The sequence below is a fragment of the Hemiscyllium ocellatum genome, chromosome 3 (genome assembly GCF_020745735.1).
Source record: "Hemiscyllium ocellatum isolate sHemOce1 chromosome 3, sHemOce1.pat.X.cur, whole genome shotgun sequence".
NCBI classification, from domain to species: domain Eukaryota; kingdom Metazoa; phylum Chordata; class Chondrichthyes; order Orectolobiformes; family Hemiscylliidae; genus Hemiscyllium; species Hemiscyllium ocellatum.
The window spans coordinates 28,545,943-28,559,884 of record NC_083403.1 but is presented as its reverse complement, the minus strand read 5'-3'; the positions used below and the strand labels follow the sequence as shown (position 1 = coordinate 28,559,884).

Sequence of the window (13,942 nt, the reverse complement as noted above, 5' to 3'; positions counted from 1 at the left end):
AATGGCTGACTGACTGTGCCCAAACTCTGAGCTGACAGTGGAGGCTACCCTTGATTATGTAAGTGAGAAGCAATTTTAGAAAAGGATGGAAACTTAACCCCAATTGGCCTTTGAGACGTTCTAACCTATCACTTACCAAAAAAATTTCTAAAAACTGATTCTCAATTTAGGGCAACATTGCTACCCCCAGCATTAATTGCTTGTTCCTACATCCTATCTAAAAACTAGGGGTGAGTCATGTTTCTGAACAACTGTGGTGTTCAAGTGCCAAGGTACTTCTATGTTCTCTTAGATATGGAGTTCCAGAACTGTGACCCAGAGATATGGAGAATTGGAATTTTTCTGCCCAATTCAGGGTTGGGTGTGACTTAGAGGGAAGCATGCATGTATGAACATGTAAATTAGGAACAGAAGTAGGTTATTTGTCTGTTCAAGTCTGTTCTGCCATTCAATAAGATCATGCCTGATAAGATATGAATTTCATAATCCCATGTAGTCCCAAGCGCCCTCAAATCAATTACCTCAAAGATATATCCACTTCCAGCTTAAAAATACTCAGTGACTCCACCTCCATTGGCATTTGAGGCATAGAGTAAATTCTCCTTATATCTGTCCTAAAACAGTGACCCCAAACTTTAAAATAGTACTCAAACATTTACAAAAGTCAAACTTCATTTCCACATTGACCTTATCAAACCATTCAAGGCCTTGTATACTTCAATTAAGTCTTCTAAACTCCAGAGAAAACAAGCTATTGATTCTACATATCAATCTGGAAGACCTAGTCTGAAATTTGTCCACTGCACTTACGTCTTTTTTTAAAATAAGAAGACCAAAAACAAGATGCAGTAACACCATTTCCATGTTTTAAGCATGACCCCATTATTTTCATGTATGATTCCTCCCAGTATTAAAAAAAATTAAATTAGCATTGGTCATTACATGGATCTGCATCCTAACCTTTCGCACTAGAATCCTTAGATCCCCTAGTATTTCAGATTTCTACACTGATTCTTCATTTAGGTAATCCTGTGTCTTCTTTCCGTTTCAAAGTAAACGGTGGCTCAGTGGTTAGCACTGCTGCCTCACAGCATCAGGGACCTGGGTTCATTTCCAGCCTCGGGCAACTGTCTTCTGGAGTTTGCACATTCTTCCCGTGTCTGTGTGGGTTTCCTCCCACAGTCCAAAAGATATGCAGGTGAGGTGAATTGGCCATGCTAAGTTGCCCATAGTGTTAGATGCATTAGTCAGAGGGAAATGGGTCTGAGTGGGTTACTCTTCAGAGGGTTAGTGTGGACTTGTTGGGCTGTAGGGGCTGTTTCCATACTGTAGGAAATCTAAACAATTTCACATTTTCCCCAAATTGTACTCCATTTTTAAGATTTTTGTCCACTCAATCCATTCATGTGTATTTCTGTAAGATTTTTATGTCCTCTTCACAATATATTTTTCTACCAATCTTTGTGGTTATTTGCAAATGTAACTATTTTGTCTAATTTCTTATTTTCAATTCTAAGCTTTTCATCATCTAAAAGGTACGTCAACATTCTTAGGTCTAAAATGGATGACCTCAAACTTTCTTATGCTGAACTTCATGTCTTGCAATTTTGCCCATTTTCATCAACAATGGCCTTTTTCTGAATTGGAAGGGGACTAATATCCTGGGTGGAAGGTTTGCTCGAGTGGCTCAGGAGGGTTTAAACTGGTATGGCGGGGGTGGTGGGAACCTGAGCTATATACCGGTGGTGAGAATTGATGGAGATGAGGCAATAGCAAGAGGTAGCGCAGCCAGTGGGAAGGAATTTCCTGGGAAAGAACCAAGGGATCGGTTAAAGTGTGTTTGCTTTAATGCAAGAAGTATCAGGAATAAAAGTGATGAGTTTCGAGCATGGATCAGTACCTGGTGCTATGATGTTGTGGCCATAACAGAGACGTGGGTTTCTCAGGGGCAGGAATGGTTGCTGGATGTTCCAGGGTTTAGAACATTTTAAAAGAATGGGGGGGGGAAAGAGGAGGGTACCACTGATACAGAAGTTACCATTGTCGAGGAGGGTCTGCCTACTGAGTCAGTATGGGTGGAAATTTGGAACAGTAAGGGAGCAGTCACCTCATTAGGGGTTTACTATAGGCTCCCCAATTGCGGCAGGGAGATTGAAGAAAGCACAGGTTGGCAGATTTTGGAAAAGTGTGAATGTAGTAGGGTTGTTGAAATGGGTGACTTTAACGTTCTCAATATTGATTGGAACCTCCTTCAAGCATATGGTTTGGAAGGAGCTGTTTTTGTAAGGTGTGTTCAAAAGGGTTTCCTAACTCAGTATGTCGACAGGCCAACGAGGGGAGAGGCCATTTTGGATTTGGTGCTCGGCAATGAGCCGGGGCAGGTGTCAGATCTTGCGGTGGGAGAGCATTTTAGTGATAGTGACCACAACTGCCTCACATTCTACATAGCTATGGAGAAGGAGAGAAGCAGGCACAATGGGAGGATATTTAATTGGGGAAAAGGAAACTATGATGCTATCAGACATGAGTTGGGAAGCATGGACTGGGAGCAATTGCTCCATGGAAAGGGCACTATAGACATGTGGAGACTGTTTAAGGAACAGTTGTTGCGAGTGATGCATTAATGTGTTCCTCTGGGACAGGCAGGAAGGGGTAAGATAAAGGAACCTTGGATGACGAGAGCAGAGGAGCTTCTCGTCAAAAGAAAGAAGGCAGCTTATGTCAGGTGGAGGAAGCAAGGGTCTTGCTCAGCTCGAGAGGATTATAGGCAGGTGAGGAAGGAGCTCAAAAATGGTCTGAGGAGAGCCAGGAGGAGGCACGAAAAAGGCGTGGCAGGAAGGACTAGGGATAATCCAAAGGCATTTTACACGTATGTGAGGAATAAGTGGATGATCAAAGAAAGAGTAGGGCCAATCAGGGATAGCATAGGGAACTTGTGTATAGAGTCTGAGGTGGTAGGGGAAACCCTAAATAAGTTTTTTGCTTCTGTCTTTACTAAAGAAAAGGACCTTGTAGTAAATGAAACAATTGAGGAGCAGGTAAGCATGCTGGAACGGATAGAGATTGAGGAAGCTGATGTGTTGAAAATTTTGACAAACATTAAGATTGACAAGTGCCAGGGCCAGACCAGATTTGTCCTTGGCTGCTTTGGGAAGCGAAAAATGTGATTGCTTCGCCACTTGCGAAGATCTTTGCATCCTCGCTCTCCACTGGAGTTGTATCTGAGGACTGGAGGGAGGCAAATGTAATTCCTCTATTCAAGAAAGGAAATAGGGAAATCCCTGGCAATTACAGACCTGTCAATCTCACGTCTGTCGTCTGCAAGGGGTTAGAAAGGATTCTGAGGGATAGGATTTATGACCATCTGGAAGAGCATGGCTTGATTAAATGCAGTCAGCACGACTTTGTGAGGGGCAGGTCATGCCTCACGAATCTTATTGAGTTCTTTGAGGATGTTACTAGACAAGTTGAAGTGGGTTGAGTGGTAGATGTTGTGTATTTGGACTTCAGCAAGGCATTTGATAAGGTTCCCCATGGTAGGGTCATTCAGAAAGTCAGGAGGAATGGGATACAGGAAAATGTAGCTGTCTGGATACAGAATTGGCTGGTCGACAGAAGACAGCGAGTGGTAGTGGAAGGAAAGTATTCTGCCTGGAAGTCAGTGGTGACTGGTTTTCCATAGGGCTCTGTCCTTGGGCCTTTACTCTTTGTAATTTTTATTAATGGTTTGGATGAGGAGATTGAAGGATGGATTAGCAAGTTTGCAGACGACACAAAGGTTGGAAGTGTCATTGACAGTATAGAGGACTGTTGCAGGCTGCAGGGTGACATTGACATTGCAGAGATGGGCTGAGAGGTGGCAGATGGAGTTCAACCTGGATAAATGCGAAGTGATGCATTTTGGAAGGTCGAACTTGAAAGTTGAGTACAGGATTCTTGGCTGTGTGGAGGAACAGCGGGATCTTGGTGTGCAGGTACATAGATCCCTTAAAATTGCCATCCAAGTGGACAGGGTTATTAAGAAAGCATATGGTATTTTGGCTTTCATTAACAGAGGAATTGAGTTTAAGAGCCGTGAGGTCTTGTTGCAGCTCTATAAAACTTTGGTTGGGTCCACACTTGGAATACGGTGTCCAGTTCTGGTCGCCCTAATATAGGAAAGATGTGGATGCTTTGGAGAGAGTTCAGAGGAGGTTTACTAGGATGCTGCCTGGAATGGAGGGCTTATCTTACGAAGAGAGGTTGACCGAGCTCGGACGTTTTTCATTGGAAAAAAGAAGGAAGAGAGGGGACCTAATTGAGGTGTACAAGATAATGAGAGGCATAGATAGAGTTGATAGCCAGAGACTTTTTCCCAGGGCAGAAATTGTTAACACGAGGAGTCATAGTTTTAAGCTGTTTGGCGGAAAATATAGAGGGGATGTCAGAGGCGGGTTTTTTATGCAGAGAGCTGTGGGAGCATGGAATGCGTTGCCAGCAGCAGTTGTGAAAGCGAGGTCATTGGGGATATTTAAGAGACTGCTGGACATGCATATGGTCACAGGAATTTGAGGGTTCGTACATTAGGTTTACCTCACATGAGGATTAATGGTCGGCAAAACATCGTGGGCTGAAGGGCCTGTTCTGTGCTGTGCTGTTCTGTGTTCTACAACTTTCTCCTCCCACATTAATTTATCTTGCAACCTAATTTGCTATCATCAAAAAGTTTTTATTCATGGCTGATTCTTTCAACCAAGTCACCTATGATCAAAATGAAAAGCTGTGATGTCAGTAAAAGGTCCCAGGTTGAATGCCACTAATCACAAGTTGCCCATGTGAGTGCATATCCATTCTCCCTCCTTTACATTTTCTACTACCTCTCCAAATATCTCATCAATCCAATAGGTTGGCTTCAATTCCTTGCACACCCACCATTTAGGGTACGTCTAAGACAGCAGTCTCAAAATATCACCACATTTTAGCCTCAAGATAGCAGCAAGACAGGAGACAGCAGAGAACAAATGGAGGCTGTTTGCATATCTACTCTCTCTCAACATCTTTCTTACTGTTCAAAAATCAAATCCTTAGCTGTGGACTTACTACCGTTTTATATGGTATCCATTTTACATCTCATTTCCTATATTGTACATTTCCTATATTGTACATTGTGTTCCATTGGTTTTATCCACTTCACATGCACTTATTAAGGGTTCAGTGAACTTAAACACTTTTTAAAAATAAAAGATCTTTTTAGATCAAAAGCTAATTTACTGTCACAGAAGGAAAATGAACAACACATTTAACCAGCAACACATTTTCAACTGTGATCTCCAGCATCTGCAGGCCTCATTTTTTACCCGAAGATTTTAACCTACTGCCTTCCTTGAAGAAGCTCTCTTCCTCCCTCTACAAGGATTTCAGTGAGTCTCTCTTAACCTGCCTGGCACCCTCTCCTCATTCCTGATGAAGGGCTTATGCCCGAAACGTCGAATTTCCTATTCCTTGGATGCTGCCTGACCTGCTGTGCTTTAACCAGCAACACATTTTCAACACATTTAATGAGTCATTTAACTGACAAAAGCACCATGTAACTGAACTGTACTTGACCAAATGCTTCAGATTAAAAAGTCCTTCAGTATGTCACTTGAATAATCTCGAAGGAATAGTTTACCAGTCTCGGGATTTAGACTATAAAGACTAGAAAGGTGAAGTTTTTATTTAGATTTTGCAGACAAGCCACCAGTAACCAACTATGCAAGTTCCAGTTCTGGTCTCCCTGCTATAGGAAAGATATTGTGAAACTTGAAAGAGTTTAGAAAAGAGGTACAAGGTTGTTGCCAGGGTTGGAGCGTTTGAGCTACAGGGAGAGGCTGAATAGGCTGAGGCTATTTTCCCTGGAGTGTCGGAGGTTGAGGACTGACCTTATAGAGGGCTATAAAATCCTGAGGGGCATGGATAGATTGAATCGTCAATGTCTTTTCCCCAGGACAGGAGAGTCCAAAATTAGACGGTATAGGTTTAAGGTGAGAGGGGAAAATTTAAAAGGGGTCTAAGGAGCAACTTCTTTCATGCAGATGGTGGTGCGTGTATGGATTAAGCTGCTGGAGGTGGTGATGGAGGCTTGTATGATTACAACATTTAAATGGCACCTGTTTGGGTATATGAGCAGAAAGGGTTCAGAGAGATATGGGCCAACTGCTGGCAAATGGGACTAGATTAATTTAGGATACCTGGTTGGCATGGACAAGTTGGACCAAAGGATCTGTTTGTGCTGTACATCTCGATGACTCAATGACTAACTAAACCTAATCAATTGAGTTATCTATAGACCTATTAAAATGAACCTATTCTTGAACCTACAGTGAATTCAATGAGATCAGCCAGGTGGATCCCACAGAATACGAGTCCCCTGATTGGGGCTGTTAATCTGGTCCAATCAAGGAGCCCTGGCTGACAGATAAGAAAAGGAGTGTCAGACATCCTGTTCACATTGAGGGCTGGCTCTGAGAAAGCTAGAAGCAGTGTCAAGGACTCTCCACATGTAAATGCAGAGGGATTTGATAACAGGATACCCGCCTCTATGGAGTTATGCAAACAAATTAATATAATCATCCCCAAGACAGAACTTGTGAACATACTGGAATTTTTTTAAAATTCTAAGCATACAGGGCTACCTAAAATGTCAAAAAATTGAAAAACCATGTGTGGAAAACTCAAGATTAAGTATCTTCCAAGTATATCAAGAATCAGTTCATCCATGGAAAGACCAACAAAAATTAGGAAGCAAAGTTATTACAAAGACAGGATATTATGAAATGTGCACATATCTACAAACAAGTCTATTTCAAAATTCTTAGTAATATATCTAAATAAAATTATAGACACAAATTAATACTAGTTTAGAAAATACATTTAATAGTTTTAACACTTAGATCACGGCACGGTGGCACAGTGCTTAGCACTGCTGCCTCACAGCGCCTGTAGACCCGGGTTCAATTCCCGACTCAGGCGACTGACTGTGTGGAGTTTGCACATTCTCCCCGTGTCTGCGTGGGTTTCCTCCGGGTGCTCCGGTTTCCTCCCACAGTCCAAAGATGTGCGGGTCAGGTGAATTGGCCAAGCTAAATTGCCCGTAGTTAGGTAAGGGGTAAATGTCGGGGTATGGGTGGGTTGCGCTTCGGCGGGTCGGTGTGGACTTGTTGGGCCGAAGGGCCTGTTTCCACACTGTAAGTCTAATCTAATCTAGTCTAATCTAATCTAATCACCCTACATAAGGTCTGAATTCCCTTCCCAGTCTATTACATCTGTCTCCTTTAAGATACATCTTAAAAATAAAATCTTAGTTAAAGATGTTATACACCTTTTTGCAACAGAGAATATTCTTCTGACTGTGCACTTTTGGATCACCTTAGGATATTTTACTGCGTTAATGATTCGTTATCAATTACTCTGTTTTGCCATTGCTGCAGAGGTAACCAGTGTTTGGAAAAAATGATTTCTCTGTCTAGATCAGCTGTGTATTTCCAACAACCTTCTTTTGTCAGCAGTTCCAAATTATTTTCCTTGGAATTCAACAAGTTAAATTTCCATTTCAACAAAATGAGATTGCAGTAATTTGACTACTCCATATATTTTCTGTGAAAACAAAGCCAACAGCCTACATTGTGAGCAACAAAGGGGCTGATAGTTGAATAGTCAGGTTTCTGGCCTACAATGAATTTAGTATGCAACGCACTGTTTTCCTATCCACCATTCAGAGATCTTCATAGGAATCCCATGTTGAAAACACATCAGCGACCTGAACCTACAGTTGTCATAGTCATAGAATCACACAGCATGGAAACTTTTCAGTCCAACCAGTCCATGCTGAACCTAATCCTAAACTAAACTAGTCCCACCCGACTGCTCCTCATCCATATCTCTCCAAATATTTCCTATTTATGTACATGTCCAAGTGTCTTTTAAACATTGTAACTGTGTTCACATCCACCACTTCCTCACTTTTCCTTCTGATTCCAACACCACTCAAGCAGTCAAAATTATCCAAGACAAAGCAACCCGCTTGATTAGCCTTATCTACCACCTTAAGAAAATAAGAATGAGGAGCAGGAGTAGGCATTTCAGCCCAAAAGCCTGCTCCATCATTTGATCCAATGGTGGCTGACCTCAACTTCACTTTCTTGCCAGCTCTCCATAACTCTTCAACCTATTACTAATTAAAAATCTGTCTGCATATCTCCTCCCTCAGTATTTATGCCCTCCACCACACTTGGTGGCTAAAGTAGGTATCAGGAAGATGCACTACAGCAACTTCTTTCAACAACACTTTCAAAATGCTGCTTCTATGAACTAGAAAGAAAAGGGAGGCAGGTCTGTGAAAGTATCACGAGCTATAAGTTACACTTTTGGGCATAGCATTTTTATATTGAACTGTATCATTGTTCTTTCATTACGTCTTGGTCAAAATTGTGGAACTCCCTCCTAAACAATCCAGCAAGTGTACTTAAAGCAAGAGGCGGCAGTGATTCAGTAAATTAAAGATCTCTCAACACCAGATTATAGTCCAACAGGTTTATTTGGAAGTACAAGCTTTCGGAGCGCTGCTTCTTCGTCAGGTGGCTAGTGGAGCAGGATTTTTCAAAATATTGCATCAATTGTATGACACTATAATCTTTTGCTATAAAGTCTGTGTCCTATGATCCTGCTCCACCAGCTCCCACTTCCAAATAAACCGGTTGGATAATAACCTGGTGTTGTGTGGTTTTTAATCTTGTCCACCCCAGCCCAATACTGGCACCTCCACATCTTTGTTCAATAAGGCAGCTCACCTCTACTTCCTTGTGGACAATTAGGGACATGCCAATAACATTCACATCTCAAAGAAAATTAAAAAGTATCAGCGAGTGTGTTGCAATTTGTCTGGCTGAAGTACCTGTCGAAGCGGAGTACCTGGGAAATTGGCAGGAAATGCAGAAGAACCAGTGTCAGCTGGCTAATAGATTTAGAGAAGTGATTACACAGCAGGTTCAGACAGATAGATGGAAGATTGTTAGGAAAGATCAGAAGATATTTCAGAAGGTTCCTGTGGCTGTTCCTCTCTCAGATTCTCAGTTTTGGATACTGTTGAAAAGGATTGTCTCTCAGAGGAAAATAGAAGAGACAGTCCCTATGTTAGACAGGCTTTGACAAATTCAAAAGAATAATTATTACGGGGAGGGGACTCTCAAGAGCACAACAGTGAGTGTGAATCTAGGATAGTGTGTTGCTTTCCTGGTGCCTGGATTAAGGACATCTCAAAATGTTTGAAACATATTGTTAAAGGGGAGAGTGAGAAACTGGAAGGTATTGTACACATTGGTAGGAATGACATAGACAGGGAAAAGAGTAAGGCTTTACAGAGTGAATATAAGAGGTTAGGTAGAAGATCAAAAAAAAGCTGAACCTCAAAAGTACTAATCTCTGGTCTACTCCCAAGCTTTAAATGAGGGAAAGCACAAAAGGATAAAGGAGATAAATCAATGGCTAAACAGGTGATGTAATGTTCAGGGATTCAGGTTCTTGGATCATTGGCATCCCTTCTGGGGCAAAAAAGACCTGTTCAGAAAGGATGGGTTTCAGCTGAACTGGAAAGGAACCAAAATCCAAGTGGGAAGATTTGCTAATTCAATGAAGTGAGATTGTAAACTATTTGAAAGCACAGAAAAAGATGACTATTTGATCCATAGCCCATCTTTGAAAAGAGCCATCAAACTCAGCTTCATTTCACTACAGAGAGGGGTGGAGGGACCGCAGCTAATACAGTAAATAGAAAGATAAATGAGGATTGGTTGTGAATCTGAAAAAAACAAGTTAATTAGAAAAGACAGACAACAGCAAGTCAGAGACCAAAGTAACTGAAGAAGTAAACTGCATTTATTTCACTGCAACAGGTTTTACATGAAATGCTAATGAACTCAATAGTATGTTTAGGAATATGGGACTGGGACATTACAGGTATTATGGAAACTTTGCTAAGGGGGAATGGAGAGAACTGGTAACTCATGTTCCGGGTATCAGATGTTATAAGGAGTATGGAAAGAGGGATAGAAAGAGATAAAAGAGGAGGGGGGAGTGGTGATTAAGGAAAATATTACTATTACAACTAGAGAAGATAAATTGTGAAAAATCATCTACAGAAAATATATGGGGTGAAATTAGAAATTTTAAAAAATGATCATCTTAATGGGATTGTACAATTGTTGTGCCTTTGTTTAAGAAAGGATGCAAGGAGAAGGCTGGGATTTATAGACCTATGAGTCTGACTTCGATGATGAGTAACTTGTTGAAAGTGATTCTGAAAGATAGGATTTATATGCATTGGAGGGTGGTTTTGTGTGAAGGAAATAGTGTATCTCAAACTTGATTAAGTTTTTTGAGGAAATAACCAAGAAGACCGATGAGGGAAAAATGGTAGACATTGTTTATCTGGATTTTAGTAAAGCCTTGAATAAGGTTCCACATTGTACAGTAATTAGTAAAGTAAGATCACACTGAATACAAAATTAGTTTAATAGCAGGAGACAAGAGTGATGGTGGAGGGTTGTTTTTCGGACTGGAGGCCTGTGACCACAGTCTTCAAGGGATCAGTGCTGGATCCACTTTTGTTTATCATTTATATAAATGATTTAAATGAGAATATAGAAAGTTAAGAATCTTAACACCAGGTTATAGTCTAACAGGTTTATTTGGAAGCACTAGCTGCTCTATCATCAGGTGGTTGTGGAGCCTAAGATCGTAAGACATAGAATTATGTTTACAACAAAAGTTTACAGTGTGATGTAACTGAAATTATATATTGAAAAAGACCTGGATTATTTGTTAAACCTCTCATCTTTTAGAATGACCATGTTGGTTTCATGAAATGGTCATTCTAAAAGATGACAGACTTACCAAACCATCTTTTTCAATATATAATTTTAGTTACATCGCAGTGTAAACATTTGCTATAAACTGTGTCTTACCATCTTATACGCCACAACCACCTGATGAAGGAACAGTGCTCGGAAAGCTAGTGCTTCCAAATAAATCCGTTAGACTATAACCTGGTGTTGTGTGATTTTTAACTTGTACACCCAGTCCAACACCGACACCGGCACCTCCACCTTGAGAATATAGAAGGCATGGTGAGTAAGTTTGCGGATGACACCAAGATTTGTGGTATAGTGTACAGAAAAGAATGTTATCTAAGATTATAAAGAGATCTTGATCAATTGGATCAATGGGCTGAAGAGTGACAGATGGAGTTTAATTTAGATAAATGTGAGGTATTGCATTTTGGTAAAACAAATAATGGAAGGACTTAGAAGGTCCTCAAAAGAAGGACCTTAGGCCGATGTTTGTGGAACAGAGAGACCCAGGGGTTCAGGTACATAATGCTTTGAAGTTTGTAAAACATATAGATAGGGTGGTTAAGAAGGCATTTAACACACTTGTCTTCATTGTTCAGATCTTTGAGTATAGGAATTGGGATGTTACGTTAAGTTGGGAGGTTGTACAGGACACTGGAAAGGCCCCTTCTGGAGTACTGTGTCTAGTTCTGGTCACCCTGTGGAAAGAGTTCAGAAGAGATTTACCGAAATGTTACCAGGAATGGAGGGTTGAGTTATGAGGAATGGCTGGAAAGGCTGGGACTTTTTTTTAAACTGGAGCACAGGAAGTTGATGGGTAACCTTATAGATGTTTATAACATTTTTACAGATATAGCTAAGGTGAATAGCAGGTGTCCTTTCAGTAGATTGGGGGATTTCAAGACTAGGGGTCTTATTTTTAAGGTGAGAACAGAAAGATTTTAAAAGACATGATGGCAACCTTGTTTTACACAGAGAGTGGTTTCTGCGTTAAATAAACTTCCATAGAAAATGGTGGATGGAGGTACAGTTACAATGTTTTAAAGACATAAGTACATGAATAAGAAATGTTTGGAGGGATATAGGCCAAGCGCAGGCAGCAGGACTAGTTTAGTTTGGGATCATGATCGGTATGGACCGGTCTGTTTCAATGCTGTGTGATTCTACGACTATTTGTGGGTATGAGATCTGGCAGCAGTGTTAAATGTGCAAGAGTGAAAAGGAGTATATGAATGTTCAATACAAGTTCCGATTACACAAGATTATTATTACGTGAGTGTTGGAGTGTGATGCAGAGACCAGTGTAAGGGAGAGGTGGTCTGTTGAGAAGGCAACCTTGTTCACTTGTATGAGATCAATGAATATTTTTAGCAACCACGGCTCTCCGGGCCCAATTCAGGAATTCATCTCTGAAGTCATCTGTTCCCTTTCCCTTTGCAGGATCTTGTAAACATCCTCAGTCCCTGCATAGAAATGACCTCTCCTAGACAAATGCTTCCAGTAGTTCAGAGAACCTCGTATCCCTCTTAGCTTGTTGCTGCATTGCTACTATGATTGCTTCCCTCAAAGTCTATTTTCACAATTCTGCCAGCTGCTGCAGCCTAAATATACTGCCACATTAGATCATACAAGCCATACACACACACACCTGGACCTGTTGGTTTTACAGCTGGTCAGACTTAGTTTCACACTTGGCTGAAGGTTACAGTCTTTGAAATGAACAGGCAGCATAAGGTTTTGCCTGCTTCATCACAACTGGGCATAGGGCAATATCATATCACGATTCTCATATCGGCTAACAAGCCAATCTAATTCTTAGAAATGTGAAGCTACAAATTTTAAATTGGAAAGGTATTTAATCAAGCAGAAGTGTACAGGGTGTGGCCAAGTCACCTTCCCATATTCTGATTAAGTTCAAAGCAGGAGGTTCATGGGATGCCTTCCCACCTGGAAGATTATCAAGTGCCTTAAATGAGAGCTTTGTATCTGTTAAGGACCTTGTCCTGCCACCACTGGTGGGGAAGTCACCATACAGGAGCTTCTGGGGAAATGGCACCCTCATTTAAAGGCACTCAGCACCTAATTGAGGAACCCAGGTTCAGAAAAGAGATTCACTCCCTTGCCTCTTCTTCAGAACCTCCTCCCCTCACTACCACAAACCGCACCTCACCGACTTCATTTTTCACTCACTCATCTGTGGCCTGGATCCCTCAGCAATTGTAGGCCTCTGGTGGATACATCTGTGGCAGAAGCCACTCTTCCCGATGGTGTGTTAGGTAATGGAGAGCTGCCAGACTCTGACTGACAGGCAGCTTCTCGGGAAGTTGGGAAGAGGATAGAATGTCCACTCCCACAATCCTACATTTAAGTGCCTCAGATGAACACCTAATTACAACATGGTCTTCAGCAACGGTAGTGAAATGCAGATTCTACTGGTTCTCCAGCTTGCAGGTGAGACACCTGTCATCAACATTAAATTCTACTCAGCATATATATAATAAATATGCATATTTCATTCTTAAATTCTGCTCTCCTCCACAATGCATCCTAATTTAAATTAGTTGTCGGAGCGGATGGAGATTGGGCCTAAGTGGATTGCTGATGTGATGATGTTATAGACGATTGAAGATTTTAAACGTTGTGATAGAGAAGCAAGTTGTGAAGAATCCTGTGAGTAATCAAGAAGAGGCTGCAAAGAATATAAATTGGTTCAAATGATTGAACAAAAAGTGACAAATGAAGTCTTGTGTGGTGAAGCATGAAATTATCCACTTGGTTTCTCAAGCAGGCACCTAAAGTAGTAACCTACCAATTGCTTTTGTATAATGTCTGGCTCCAAGCAGTAACTCCGGCGCACGATACCAAAATGTTACTACTACTGGATCCAAATCAGCCAAAGGCTTTAGTGGAGAATTAAACAGTCTGGCAAAACCCATGTCCGCTGGAAATTAAAAATATGTAAATTACAATTTAAAACATGACTATCTTTTTAATTATTGTCAAATGAATAATCTCAACTGAACATGCATTTAAGAAAATATGTTCTGTTTATATAAGACATAATTATATTTCCAAAA

The 13,942-nt window shown here is 41.0% G+C and overlaps 1 protein-coding gene across 2 annotated transcripts in view; it reads right to left on the bottom strand.

Moving 5' to 3' along the window:
• The window catches only part of cdk19 (cyclin dependent kinase 19), a 170,821-nt gene that overhangs the window by 76,719 nt on the left and 80,160 nt on the right, over positions 1 to 13,942 (bottom strand). Inside the window, exon 6 of one of the 2 annotated variants that reach the window (XM_060856275.1) lies at positions 13,675 to 13,806. The exons of the other annotated variant lie outside the window; for it this stretch is intronic. Within the exon in view, the coding sequence (XP_060712258.1) occupies positions 13,675 to 13,806 (132 nt within the window). The remainder of the gene's footprint in view (positions 1 to 13,674; positions 13,807 to 13,942) is intronic. 2 annotated transcript variants of the gene reach the window in all.